The sequence below is a fragment of the Leptonychotes weddellii genome, chromosome 15 (genome assembly GCF_054177405.1).
Source record: "Leptonychotes weddellii isolate Sample4059 chromosome 15, ASM5417740v2, whole genome shotgun sequence".
NCBI classification, from domain to species: domain Eukaryota; kingdom Metazoa; phylum Chordata; class Mammalia; order Carnivora; family Phocidae; genus Leptonychotes; species Leptonychotes weddellii.
In genome coordinates, this window is record NC_138383.1 from 30667603 (window position 1) to 30681644 (window position 14042).

The window sequence follows — 14042 nt, forward strand, 5'->3', positions numbered from 1 at the left end:
AAAGAAATAGAAATGTACTTGTTTCTTTTTGTATTCTAGTTGACTTATGAATACATGTATTCAGTGATGCCTTCTGGAAGAGGGCCCTAGGATAGTTGTTTTTAATTTGCCCATGAAATTTAGAAGAGTATTTTAATGCCACACATATTTAATTAAAATATGCTAATTATGACAGATTAGTAAAAAATTGGCCTTCTTAAATATAGAAAAAAATGCAGTTACTGATTTCAGGATGTACCTTAGTAAATAAAATGTGGCTTATTAGTAACAATGCACTGCTTTAATGAATTGATGAAATAATTTACAACTAGCATATAGATTCTATGGAACTGGAAGTTCTTAAATACAGTTATTTTTGAAAGCAGTTTGATTTCCAGGTATACAGCCCGTAGTGTTATTTAGATAATCCTAAATGTCAACCAAAGGTAAATGTCAACAAATCGCAAATTTCAGGTTGTGCAAGTTCTAAGTAAGATACCTTAAAATTTGACTAAACCTATCGTTTTTTTTCTTTTAATTTTAGGGTGAAAAGGTAAACTATGAAAAGTTTAGAAATTGGCTTCTTCTAAACAAAGATGCTTTTACCTTCTCTCGTTGGCTACTATCTGGAGGTGTTTATGTGACCCTCACTGATGACAGTGATACTCCCACTTTCTACCAAACTCTAGCTGGAGTCACACATTGTAAGTAATGGCATTTCATTGTTTTCTATTCATTTTTTAATACAGTTGCCTGGTAATACGAGAATATAGCTATTAAGGAGAAATTTATTGTCAGTGGTTTTTTTCTTCCAAAGTGTAATAAAATAAAATACTCTGGAGCACTTGGTACATAGCTGAAAAGGAAAACTCTTGTTTTTTCTCTACTCACCAAATATTTTTGTACTTCACATGTGTGGGGTTTTTCCCCACACAAAGCAATTCCCCAATGCTCTGTATATACCAAATGGCTGTTCTGTACTTCAGTTCAGTTCTCACACACTATCTACCTGGGGGTTAGCATAGATCCCACAGGTTTAGGGCTCAGTCCCATAAGACTATCCACCTGCTGCCCGCATCAGAGGCCAATCGCAAATCCCAGTTATCACCAGTGCTTCTGATCAACCAGCTCTAAATTAGATGATCCCCCTCCTTGGGTTTGATAATTTGGGAGAAGAACTCATAAAACTCAGGGAAACAGTTTATATTTACTGACTTAATATATAATAAAGGGTATGTTAAAACACAGATGAAAAGCCAGATGAAGAGATACATAGGGCAAGTCTGGAAGGGTCCCAAGCACAGGAGCTGGGATGCACCAATCCTTCTGGCATGTGGATATGTTTATCCATCCAGAAGCTCTCCAAAGCCCATACTTTTGGGATTTTTATGGAGGCCTCATCATATATAGGTATGATCAATTATTAACTGAATTTCCAATCTCTAGCAAATGGGGAGTAGGGCTGAAAGTTCCACGTTTCTAATTATGGCTTGGTCTTTCTGGTGACCAGCCCCCATCCAGAAGCCCAACAAGAGTCACCTCAAGCATTAGAACAAGACTGCTATCACACAGGAAATTACAAGGGATTTAGGACTCCTTTGTCAGAAACCCTTATCACTCAGGAAGTTATAAGAGTTCGGCCAAAGACCAAATATTAGGAACTGGGGGCAGAGACACCAATTTCATACTATTTCACAATAGCCCTCTACTAATTGTCCTTAACCAAGCAGTTTGGTTTCCTAAAGTTGCTGTAACAAATGAGCACAGTTCTGGAAACTGGAATCAAGGTGTTAACACATTTCATCTGAAGGCCCTAGGAAAGAATCCTTCCTTGCCTCTCCCAGCTTCTGGCGACCCTAGGCTGTGCTTGTGGCAGTGTAGCTCCACTCTCTGCCTCCATCTTCCTGTGGCCTTCTCTGTATCTGTGTGCTCTCCTTTTCTTATAAGGATGCTAGTTATTGGATTCAGGGCCCAGCCTAAATTCAGGATGCTGAATTCATTACATCTACAAAGACCCTATTTCCAAATAAGGTCACATTCTGAGGTCCCAGGTGATCATGAAGTTTTGAGGGATAGCATTGAACCCACCACTGTATAGGCCTTAAGTGTTAATTTCTACTGTTCTTTCCTGTGGGTACAGAAAAGTACCTGCACGGGGCTTTTGCTAATGCTACTTCTTAACACTGGAATGCCTTTCCCTTTCCTTCTCCCTGTAAATCTTGGTCATCTTTGAAGACTTAAATCACATGCCCCTTTGTTTCCATGAAACCTTTTCTTGCCTTCCTGTGAGAAATCATCTCATTCCTCTGAACTGTCATAACACCTTTATGTACACTTCTTGGATGAGCTTACCATTTTCCATCTTTTATTGTAATTATTTATAGCATTCTATTTATGTGTACATGTCATTTCTCTCTTTTTTAGAGAGAGAGAGACCATGCGATTGGCGGGGGGGCGCCGAGGGAGAAGGAGAGAGAGAATGCCAGGCAGACTCCATGCCCGGTGTGGAGCCTGTGTACCTGTCATCTCTCTTAAATCTTAGAGTCTATATTCTTTCCTTTTTCTCCCTCTATGCCAAGCCTTAAAAATAAATGTTTGTTGACTGAATAGAGTACCTTGGGTGTCACGTACTGTTGCTTTATGGAACTATGACTGGCTATTAATTATACAGCAGCTACTTTTCTGCCCATTTTCATTCCATTCTTACCAGAAATTCCAATAAATTCTGGCATGAATAGGCAATGAACTTGATTCTACTACTTTTCAGTGCCCTTGTCTTTATTTTTGATAGGAAGCCTCTTTTATTTATTTATTTTTTTTAAGATTTTATTTATTTATTTGACAGAGAGAGACACAGAGAGCAGGACCACAAGTAGGGGGAGTGGGAGAGGGAGAAACAGGCTTCCCGCAGAGCAGGGAGCCTGATGTGGGACTCGATCCCAGGACCCTGGGATCATGACCTGAGCCGAAGGCAGACGCTTAACGACTGAGCCACCCAGGCGCCCCTGGAAGCCTCTTTTAAAAAAAAAATTGTTTTCCATAAAAAATTAGGGAATCTTTTTATATTCACTGTAAGCTCTAACTTACATTAATATTTAAATTGTCATTCTTAGGGATATTTTGCTGAACTTTTGCTTTTATTTGTGATGGTATGGTAAATTATTTTTCTGTTAATATTGGCTAAGTGTGACTACTTTCCTTTAATGACTTATGTTAAAGAAAAATTTATTCTGACACTTGTTAAAATGGTAAGGAAGACTCAAATCCAAGACTTCTGCAGTAGTGTCTTGCAATAGGAGAGAGAGATTGGTCAAAACTCTCTAACAAGGACAAATGAGGAATTGTAGCTGGGGAGTGAGGCGAGGTGGTCAGTGGAGGGAAAATTACTAAGAGGAGATGTCAAAGGCAGGGGGAATTCTTGCTAAAGGCAAGCCAAGGACTTATTCATCAAAGGTGGGGTATGAGGAACTTGATCAGATATGATATCTAGGGTAGGCAGACAACTTGGCAGGATTCTTTGCTAACACTGGATTTGAGCAGACCAAAGACTGAATGGGGGCCAAGTTGGAAGCCTAGTCGAAAAGAGGGCTCAAAGAAGCAGGACTAAAGTGTGTTCAAGGAGAAAGTCTTTTATCAGTTTCTTAAAGTTAAATTAGGTCTGACATACTTTGCAAATGCAAATGCTGCTTATTGCTTATTTTGGAAAGAACTATATATTATTACAGATTACAGATTTACTTAAATTCATTCAGTCAAGATAATTTTCAAATTGTTAAAAATGTTATCCCATTATGTGATTCCATTTTTATTTGAAAATGATCTTTTCTATTCAGCTTTTTATTACTTGGGAAGATTTTTGAATTTTTAATAGTATTTGAATTTGCCTTGTTAAAAAATATTTATCTTAGGGGCACCTGGGTGGCTCAGTCGGTTAAGTGTCTGCCTTCGGCTCAGGTCATGATCCCAGGGTCCTGGGATCAAGCTCCACATCGGGCTCCCTGCTCAGCAGGGAGTCTGCTTCTCCCTCTTGCCTCTGCTGCTTCCCCTGCTTGTGCTCTCTCACTCTCTCTCTGTCAGATAAATAAATACAATCTGAAAGAAAGAAAGAAAGAAAAAATATTTATCTTGAATTATTTAAAGCAAATATTAATGTAGAGCCATTGTTTCACCTGTAATAATGACCTTCTAATTTCTGAACTGAGTGGTTTCTTAGGGTCATTGTATCTACTCCTGTCTCTGCAGTATTTTAGCACTCTTTGACCATTCAGTTTTCATGAAATTCTCTTCTTTGGCTTTTGAAACATTGTAATTTCCTAGTTTTTTATTATTTGAGTTTTCTTTACTGCTCTCCTTTTTCTGTCTACCTTTTAAATGTAAGTTATTTCTCATGGGTTCACCTTTGGCCCTATTTTATTCCTAGATGATGTGCATGCTTTTGTTTCATTACAGCCATTTCCATTGCCTTGCCTATCCATCATATCTCTGTAGGTGATACCTTGATGAAATTTTCTGGTCTTGGGGTATCTCAAATTGTATATTCATTTTAATAAATGCCTCCTGGATATTAGTGAAAAGCAAAATTCAGTTGAGTAAATTTGAAAATCAAATTGGCTTTATTCAAATCATGAACTCAGTAGTATCCCATTTAGCAAATAGAAAGGAGCTCTGAGGAATTGTACAAAATGGAAGGCTTTCATAGGCAGAAGGGAGCGGGAGTAGTGTATGGGAGGTGGAGTTTCTAACAAAGAGTAGATTGTTAGATTGTTTCAGGCAAGGTCATCTTCCTTTGGGGTCTGTCAAGCAGATTACTTTACTAGTGCTGATCAAGTAATTCCAGATTGACTGGTTAAAGGTCACATTTCTGGGAAAGGCTGAAACTACAATTAGATTAGATATTAGGTCTTTGTTTGCTAACATGGGGCTCAGCACAAGTGACTCCATTTGGAGCCTATTGTTCTTTTTTTTTCTTTTTCTTTTTCTTCCTTTCCTTTCCTTTCCCTTCCCCTTCCCCTTCCCCTTCCCCATCCCTCCCTGAGCCAAACCCATACTGGAGCGCAGATTGAGATGGACACTTAACCGACTGAACCACCCAGGTGCCCCTATTGTTCCTTTTTTAAAACTATATATATATTCTAACATCTTAATCTCATACGTAAAATCAAATTCATGTTTCCTTGCTTTCAACCCATCTAAAGGTTCAAAAAGCAAACAGTATGTTCTTCCTCTTGTCTGTTCTATCATGGTTAATAGTATTTGTAATTCCAGTCATCCAATTTGAGATTAATTTTGACTTTTCCTTGTCAGGCTTCACATTAGATACTATCAATCTTAGCCATATTTCTTGCATCTTTCTTTACTGCCGCTGTCATTGCAGTATTTGTCCTTATTTATCTAACTATATGTTAATTCTATGAAAGAATGAAGGACAAATTTTTTGTGTTTGTTGTTTAGTTTACATTAAAAAATGTTAAACTCTTCTTTTCCCTGCTCCAAAATCTTTGAAGAGTCTTCATTTTCTGTAGAACAAAGTTTATAAAGTCCTTAGCATGGCTCTGAAGTCTCTTAGTTTCCTATTCTTAATTTTCCATATTCATTTCTCCTTACATATGTTCTCTGCTTCATCTACAGAGCACTGTTCAGTACCCCCATGAACTTTTTTAGCTACCGTATACATCACTCCTGGTAGTCCTTCATTTAAGATTGCATTTCATCTTTCAGCCCTTGATAATTGAAATACTTCTTTGTCCTCAAAGCCCAATTCATATGCTCCCTTTTTTGTCATGCTTGCTCCATTTTTCTTCAGTTTGAATTACTTTCCATTTGCATTCTTGCTCATTTTACACTTCAATTAAAGCAATTAAGATGCTTTTTGCCTTACCTTAGAGGCATTTGGAAATGGCTTTGATTCTCCCCAGAAGTTACAAGTCCCTGGAGGACAAGGCTCTTGTCCAATTCATCTTTGAGTTCTTTTTAGTACAATGGACTAAATGCACGTTATTAGATTGGACAGTATTGAAAAATTTTCAGCCACTAACAGTCTACTTCCTAAGTACTGATTTAAACATTTGATTTCCCCAGGAGTGAGCAAGAGGTACATGCTCTTTTAGGATTATAGCACTAAACTTATGCCAAGGAGAAAGGCCAACATCATGTTTGACTAAGGTTCAACAGTCTCGGGGCGCCTGGGTGGCTCAGTCGGTTAAGTGGCTGCCTTTGCGGCTCACATTGTGATCCCGGGTCCTGGTGATCCCGGGGTCCTTCCTGGGATCAAGGGCTCCCTGTTCAGCGGGGAGCCTGCTTTTCCCTGCCCCCGCCCCCTGCCCCCTCTGCTGTGTTCTTTCTCACTCTCTCAAATAAATGGATAAAATCTTAAAAAAAAAAGGTTCAACAGTCTCATAGTATGTGAACATTCATATAAAGACATACTATATTTTTAGGGGGAAAATGAATTATGATATTTATAAATCACTGCTGAAGTAACTACTGAAGGTTGCAAAGTTCTAAGATCTTCCTTCTGAAACTCTTGGTTAGATAAATGATGTTAAATACAGAAAATTGATTAGCATTAAGGTATATAGAGGATCAGCTTATTATAAATAGGAGGGAATTGTCTATCTGAATTAATTATTTTATCTACCACTATAGTGCGCCCATTGATTTCCCTGGTGGCCATAGAAATGTCAGTAGTGTATGGTAAAAGCCTGAAGAAATGCTATGCTTCAGATTTTTTCAGTTATTTATAACGTTTTAAATGCTGGCATCTTAGCTGAATTTCGTCAATCCTTGTGTCTTGTAAGAGGAATACACCAAAATTAAAAATTAATCAAATATAAGGCCACGATGGTATATTGGTAGTTACCAGTCTTTATTGAGCATTAGAATTACTTGGAGAGGGTATTAAAAGTGCAGGTTACTGATTCTATGATCATGATTGTTATTCAGTGGGCCTTGGGACTGTGTACTTGAACAGACATCTAACGTAATTCTGATGTAGGTGGACCATGAACTACATTTTGAGAAATACTGATAGGATGTTTAGGAGTCTTCAGACTCTGAGTCAGATACTGGCCCTACCACTTATTACTCATGTAAGTTTGAGAAATTTATTTAATCTCTCTGAACTTCTTTTTCCTCCTCTGGAAAACAGGGAAAATGATACAATTTACCTCACAGGTGTGTTGTAAGGCATGTAGGGGAGGAAAACTTTTTTCCTCTATCCATCTTGGGTTCATTGGCTAGGGCCCTTTAAATTAGACTGACAAAAGGCAGATAACAAGCAAAAAACATAAGTTTATTAACATTGCTTATGCATGGGAGTATTCATTGATGAGTAACTGAAACAGGTGGTTAGAACTTGAGTTTATATCGCATCTTAGCAAAAAACAGTAATTTTGTAGGAAAGGGACAAGACAAAGGAAAAAGACTTTGACTTTGATCTTCTAGAGGTGGCCAATTATGGGAAGGCAAATGTATGGAGAAACTAATAGTAGATAGGGCTGCTTAGTAAGGTTTGTTATGTAGATTCATTTATCTGGTGCAATCTCCATGTTGGTAAGGATCTAGAATAGTCTCTGGTGATTACTTCTGTCCTTCCTGGTAGAGGGGCAGGGAAGACACTTTTACAAATTAAGTAAATGGTGGGGGGGCGGGTGGTTGGCAGAGAGCTTTTCTCTTATCTGTCTCTTCTCAGTTACCTTCAACTCAATATAATCCTTATGCCAAAGTGACATATTTGGGTTGGCATATTGTTCTACCCTTTAGGCGCACTTGAGATAATACCTGTTTTAAAAGACTCAGCTCCATGCCTGTTCTGGAATTGGTGCTTTACAATGAATATGCATCCTCTTGTATCATTGAACACTTGGCTTGCAAATGTTGGTGAGCTTCACCCCATTATCTCCAGGGAGTGATTGTTTTAGAAGCAAGTAATTTTGTAATAGAGGGTTATAGATCGGTATAAAAATTAACTCGTCCACATCTGTGGGAAGGAAGTCTTCTTCGTTTGTTTTACAATTTATAGAAACAAAGAACCACCATAAACCAGTGGAATAGACAACTCAGTGGCTATGGGCTTCAGCACATAGCTACTTTCTTCATGGGGCTTACTATGAAAGCATTATCACAAAGTCAGAATTATTCTGACATAGGTAGGTTTACATTCTGATGGCTATGTTTTATCATATTATGTGTAAATTCTCAGTTTCTGGATAAACAGTTCACAGTTGAATTCTTTGCAGGCTCTTCCACTCAGAGAATATTTGGTACAGTAAACTTCTCAAATAATGTGTCCTGAGTGTGGAAACTTGTGATAAAAAAATAGTGTTATTAACTGATTTATAAGTAGACAGAAAATACTTATTTTAAAGCATCAGTGACTCCATTTAAGTTTGTGTAATGAGCCAAGGTATCTAGGAAACAAAAAGGAATTAAAAATTTTCACTTGTAAATAACATTTATATTAGAGTGTAGATGCCTTTAATTACTTTTTCACATACAATTATAAAGTAAAATTTGAAGTCACAGTAAGTTGAACACACTGCCAATATTTAATCAAATGTTCTCTTTTATGTAAATCACAAAGGAAACTGGGGAGCTATTTGTATTCAGTACAGGTTAGAATAATTAACTGATTTGATTTATACAAGATTTCAGATTTTATCATGGCATGTGCGTTTTTCAGAACTGCAAATTCCAAATTATTGTTACCTTACCCTTTTTTTTTTTTAATTTAAGAAATTCAATTGGAACTTTAGCGCAGAGTTAAGTTTTGAATGTTTGAGTAGATCTTAATTAAATTTTTATTAGGGCTGTTATATTTTTCTATTATAATTTGCTATTTAAATACCTAAGATTAGATCTGAAGAAGATCAAGGTGGTAGAGAAGGAAGATTCTGGGCTTACCTCCTCTCACAGACACACCAAAACTACAACCACAACGACCTGAAGACTAGTAGAACAGCTAATCCACAATTAAAGATATAAAGAAAAAGCCACATTGAGATAAGTAGGAGGGGGCGCAGACATGTGGTGTAGTCAGGAACAACATCCTCAGTGTGGTAACCCTTAAGCAGAAGGGATATCACAAATATGGAAGTCCTCCCTGGAGAACAAGGGATTTCAAGCCCCACATTGGACATCTCCACCCTAGGGTCCTGTACTGGGAAGATGAGCTCCCAAAAAGCCTAGCTTTGAAACTCAGCAGAGCTGAACTCCAGGAGAGCCGCTGAGCTATAAGAAACCCGAAACTCTACTCTTAAAGTAGTCTGTGCACAAATGCACTCACTCCAAGAGCACAGAGGCAGGAGTTTGAAAAGTCCCTGGGTCATATGTGAAGGAGATTTATTCGCCAATTTTAGTGCATGTGCTGAAGGGGCAGGGATTTGTTGGAACTTTATCCTGGAACAGAAACGGAGGTAGGTGCCATTTTTCTTACTCTCCTACCTAGCTGGCCTGGTGCTGGTAGGTGCCATTTCTGACATTCTCCATCTACTTTACTAGTACCAGTCACCATACCCCAACATTCCTGCACCCCTAAATTGTCTCTCCCCCAAGCAGGTGACTCTCCAAAACAGCTTCTCAGCTGGATCTAGTACCCCTCTTCAAATGGCTCCCTCCCCACAGCACCCATTGGGTGGCCTCCACCAAGACTGGAGGCCCCCAAAGTAACTCCTGCCATTCTGCATGCAGCGTGTGGATATGGCCTGGACCAGCAACCCCCAAACTGACTTCCGCCCCAGAGGGTCAGCCCAACCCACTAGTGTGCCTATAGCAGCTGCATCTGGTCATTTCAGCCATTCGTGCTAGGGACAGTCCCATTTATCAGTGCGCTTATAGCCATCACACCCCAGTCACAATAGGAAGGCACACGCAACCCACAGGGGAATACCCTTGGAGCTCCTGGTTTTGGTGACCAGGGGGACTGTGCTTCTGGGCCCCACAGGATGTGTTCTACATAAGGCCACTCCTTCAAGACTAGGAGATGTGGTTGATCTACCTGATACATAGAAACAAACACAGTCAGGTAGAATGAGGAGACACAGGAATATGTTCTAAATGAAAAGATAAGACGAAACCTCAAAAAAGAACTAATGAAAGAGAGATAAACAGTCTACTTGATGAAGACTTAAAAGTAGTGGTTCTAAAGATGCTCACTGAACTGAGGAAAAGAATGGATAAACACAGTGAAAACATCAACAAAGAGCTAGGAAATATAAAAAAGAACCAGTCAGAGTAAATGAAATGAAAAATACACTAGAGGGAATCAATAGCAGATTAATGATGCAGAAAAATGGATCAACAATCTGGAAGACAGAGTGGTGGACATCACCTAAGCTGAACAGCAAAAAGGAAAAAGAATTCTTAAAAATGAGTATGGTTTAAAGGACTTCTGGGACAACATCAGGCATATTAATATTTGTATCATGGGGGTACCAAAAGGAGAAGAGAGAAAGGGGCAGAAAACATTTTTGAAGAAATAAAAGCTGAAAATTTCCCTAAATCTGGGGAAGGAAACAGGACATTCAGGTCCAGGAATCACAGAGAGTGCCAAATGAGATAAACCCAAAGAGATCCACAGGAAGAAACATAAATATTAAAATGTTGAAAATTAGGGGTGCGTAGGTGGCTCAGTCAGGTAAGCATCTGACTCTCAATTTTGGCTCAGGTCATGATCTCAAAGTCATGAGATTGAGCCCTGCAGTTGGCTCTGTGCTCAGTGGGGGTCTGCTTCTCTCCCTCTGCCCCTCCCCCCAAATAAAATGTCAAAAATTAAAGATCAGAGAGAAACTTGAAAGCAGTAAGAGCAAATACAGGAGAACCCGCTTGAGACCATGAGCTGATTTTTTAGCAGAAACTTTGCAGGCCAAAAGGGAGTAGCATGATATATTCAAAGTGCTGTAAGAAAAAAAACCTACAACCAAGAATACTCTACCTGACAAGGTTATCACTCAGAATAAAAGGAGAGATAAAGAGTTTCCCAGACTTCCCAAACAAAACTTAAAGGAGTTTATCACCATTAAACCTGCCTTATAAGAAATATTAGAGGGACTTCTTTAAGTGGGAAAGAAAAGGCCATGAAGTAGAAGTAAGAAAATTATGAAAGAAAAAAAATCTGACTGGTAAAAGCAAACATATAGTAAAGGTAGTGCAACCACTTGTAATGCTAGTATGAAGGTTAAAAGACAAAGTAGTAAAGTCTACCATTTCTACAATAATTAGTTAAGGGATACTCAGAATAAAAAGTAAAATACGACATCAAAAACATAAAATGTGGGGGCAGATGGTAAAAATGTAGTGTTTTTAGAATGCATTTGAACTTACATGACCACAAACTTAAAATAGACTACTATATATATATTCGGGTGTTACATATGAATCTCATGGTAACCGCAAGCCAAAAACCTATAATATATACACAAAAAATAAAGAGAAGGGAATCTAAACATAATAATAAAGAAGGTCCTACAGTTTTCAGAGTATAGTTCTCCTCTCTGCTTGATTAAATTTATTTCTAGATATTTCATTCTTTTTAATAGTTGCATATAAATAGGACTGTGTTCTTAATTTTTCTTCCTGAAAGTTCATTATTAGTGCAGATTGAGCATTTACTAGAGGAGGTACTATATGTACTCTGTGTATATTATCTTGTTTAATCCTTGTGCCCTCTTTGAGGTTCATTTTATCCATATTCTAAAGATGAGGAAACTAAAGCTATAAGAAATTAAAGAAACTTTCTCAAGATCAGATGGCTAATCGGTGCCAAAACTGGGATGAACACTGTTTATTGACACACACTCTTGTTATTCTTCAGTCCTTTATGAGTAGCTTGTAATTATAGATAAAGGAGTTGGTCATGTGGTTATTGTGGTTGTGGTGAGCCAACTCCTTCAGACTCACTTCAGACAATTTTGCAGATTCACTTTTCCAATTTCCTTTTTTCCCCCCTCTTGGGATATTTACAAATGATTATTTTTTTATATTTCTTCAATAATTAATTTCATTTGATCCAAGCAAGGTCCTTGAATGATTGTATATTTACCAACAGTGAAATTGGCAGTAGAACTATGATTTTATGAACTATGTTTTAAAAATGAGTTATTTTCTTTAGTGTTGATCATATTTTCACATAATTTAGCTATATTTTTGGCAGAAAATATGTGTACCCGTTCTTTTTTTCTTTATTTTTGTTTTTTGGGGTTTTTTTGTTTGTTTTTTCTTTTGTTTTTGTTTTCTTAAGTAGGCTCCACACCCAGCGTGGAGCCCAGCATGGGGCTTGAACTCACATTCCTGAGATCAAGACCTGAGCTGAGATCAAGAGTCAGACACTTAATGGATTGAGCCACCAAGGTGCCCCTGTGCCTATTCTTTCTTATAAATAGGTCTCTAAATAAACTAAGAAAGAGTTTTTGGGATTTCCTTAAAATGTATCATAAGAATGAATAAGCCTATTAACTCAGTGATTTCTTTTTAGTAGTAGAATCTGGATTTTGAGGTAATTAATGTAGTATTTTGGGTTAATTTTAGGGCCATAGAATTCATTTTGATCATTTTTCTTTTCATATCTAACTTAAATTGTCTCTATTTTAGCATTTATTATCTCAACTAAAAATTCATGTTATTATATTCCCTTGCCACACTTCAGTTGGTATTGCTAGCATCTTTTTTCAATGAGAAAAAAAGTATTTCAGTGATTCTTTGACCATAAACCCCTAGTAAATCTGCATGTCCCTTTTTCATTATCCTCTTAGCTGGTTGTATGTGATGTAGGGATTACAGCCATTTTAAGTAGATCTCAGAAGGTCACTGCGTTTGTGACCAGGTTGCTTCCTCAACAGTGTTAAAGAACTATGTTACTGTTTGAAAATACTGGGATATTTTGCCTGGTTTTGTTTTGTTTTGTTTTGTTTTAAATGAGAATCCAGTTTTGGCATTAAAGACCTGTTTCTGCAGCTGCAGCCTCTGGTAAGGTGAGACTTGATTAGGATGGCCCAAAGTATAGGCCAGGAATTATTTAGAATGTTGGGAGTGTGGTGTGCTTCTGTTGTGAACCAGAAAAAATTATACCTGTAGGTGGGTGATAATAAATTCAATCCTATTTAACTAGTAAAGTGTAAGTTTTGGTATTGACCTATGAATTCCAAGTAGAATAATTACTGCAGTCATTACCTCTAACTTCTCTAAGTGAAAATAAAGTCAGTTTCCTTCCCTCTTCCCAGGAATTCAGCTGCCAATTCATGTAAAATGTTTGGGTAATACTAATATATATAATTTACTTTAGCTTGCTTTTGGCAAATACTCGATAATGGATTGCATGCAGTCTATAACCAAAATATGAACAGATCACATAAGCTTAAAAGGGAACTGTAAAGCATGGTTTTAATTGGTGGCCATAACAGTCTAATCATTTTTTTTTCTTTTAAATATCTTCTACATGTCTTTCCACATTTCTCCTTAAGCAAAGAAACTGTGTTTTTTAAGGAGATTAATAAACAGTTTTCAAAAGTAAAAAAAAATTAAGAGGCAGTTAGTGTGATTTGTGTGTGTGTTTCTAATTTAGTGTATTGTGTAAACAGCAGTTAATCAGAAGTACTTACTGAACATATGCTCAGTACCAAGAATTATAGAAATAAAGGCTGCTGTCTTCCTTGTTTTGTTTCAGGGTCAGATTTTTTATGTGCAGATCTATTACTTGGAAGAAAGTTTAGAATTTGAGAAAGCTATTTCTCTGCAGGAACAGAAGAGGTTTCTCTTTCTTTCATATATTCTTTTATTTATTTATTTATTTATTTATTTGAGAGAGAGAGAATGAGAGACAGAGAGCACGAGAGGGCAGAGGGAGAAGCAGACCCCCTGCTGAGCAGGGAGCCCGATGTGGGACTCGATCCCGGGACTCCAGGATCATGACCTGAGCCGAAGGCAGTCGCTTAACCAACTGAGCCACCCAGACGCCCCTCTTTCATATATTCTAAATGGAGTGAACAGATACCTTATTTTAGAAAAGGAAACAGTATGCTATCTTAATATATTTATCAGACACCTGTGATTACTCTCCTTATTGTTAAATT

General features: G+C 37.6%; 1 protein-coding gene across 1 annotated transcript in view; it reads left to right on the forward strand.

Annotated features, from left to right (window-relative positions):
• USP32 (ubiquitin specific peptidase 32) overlaps positions 1-14042 on the forward strand; it is a 155559-nt gene that overhangs the window by 87919 nt on the left and 53598 nt on the right. Inside the window, exon 5 of the mRNA XM_081805977.1 lies at positions 524-683. Coding sequence (XP_081662103.1) covers positions 524-683 — 160 coding nt within the window. The remainder of the gene's footprint in view (positions 1-523; positions 684-14042) is intronic.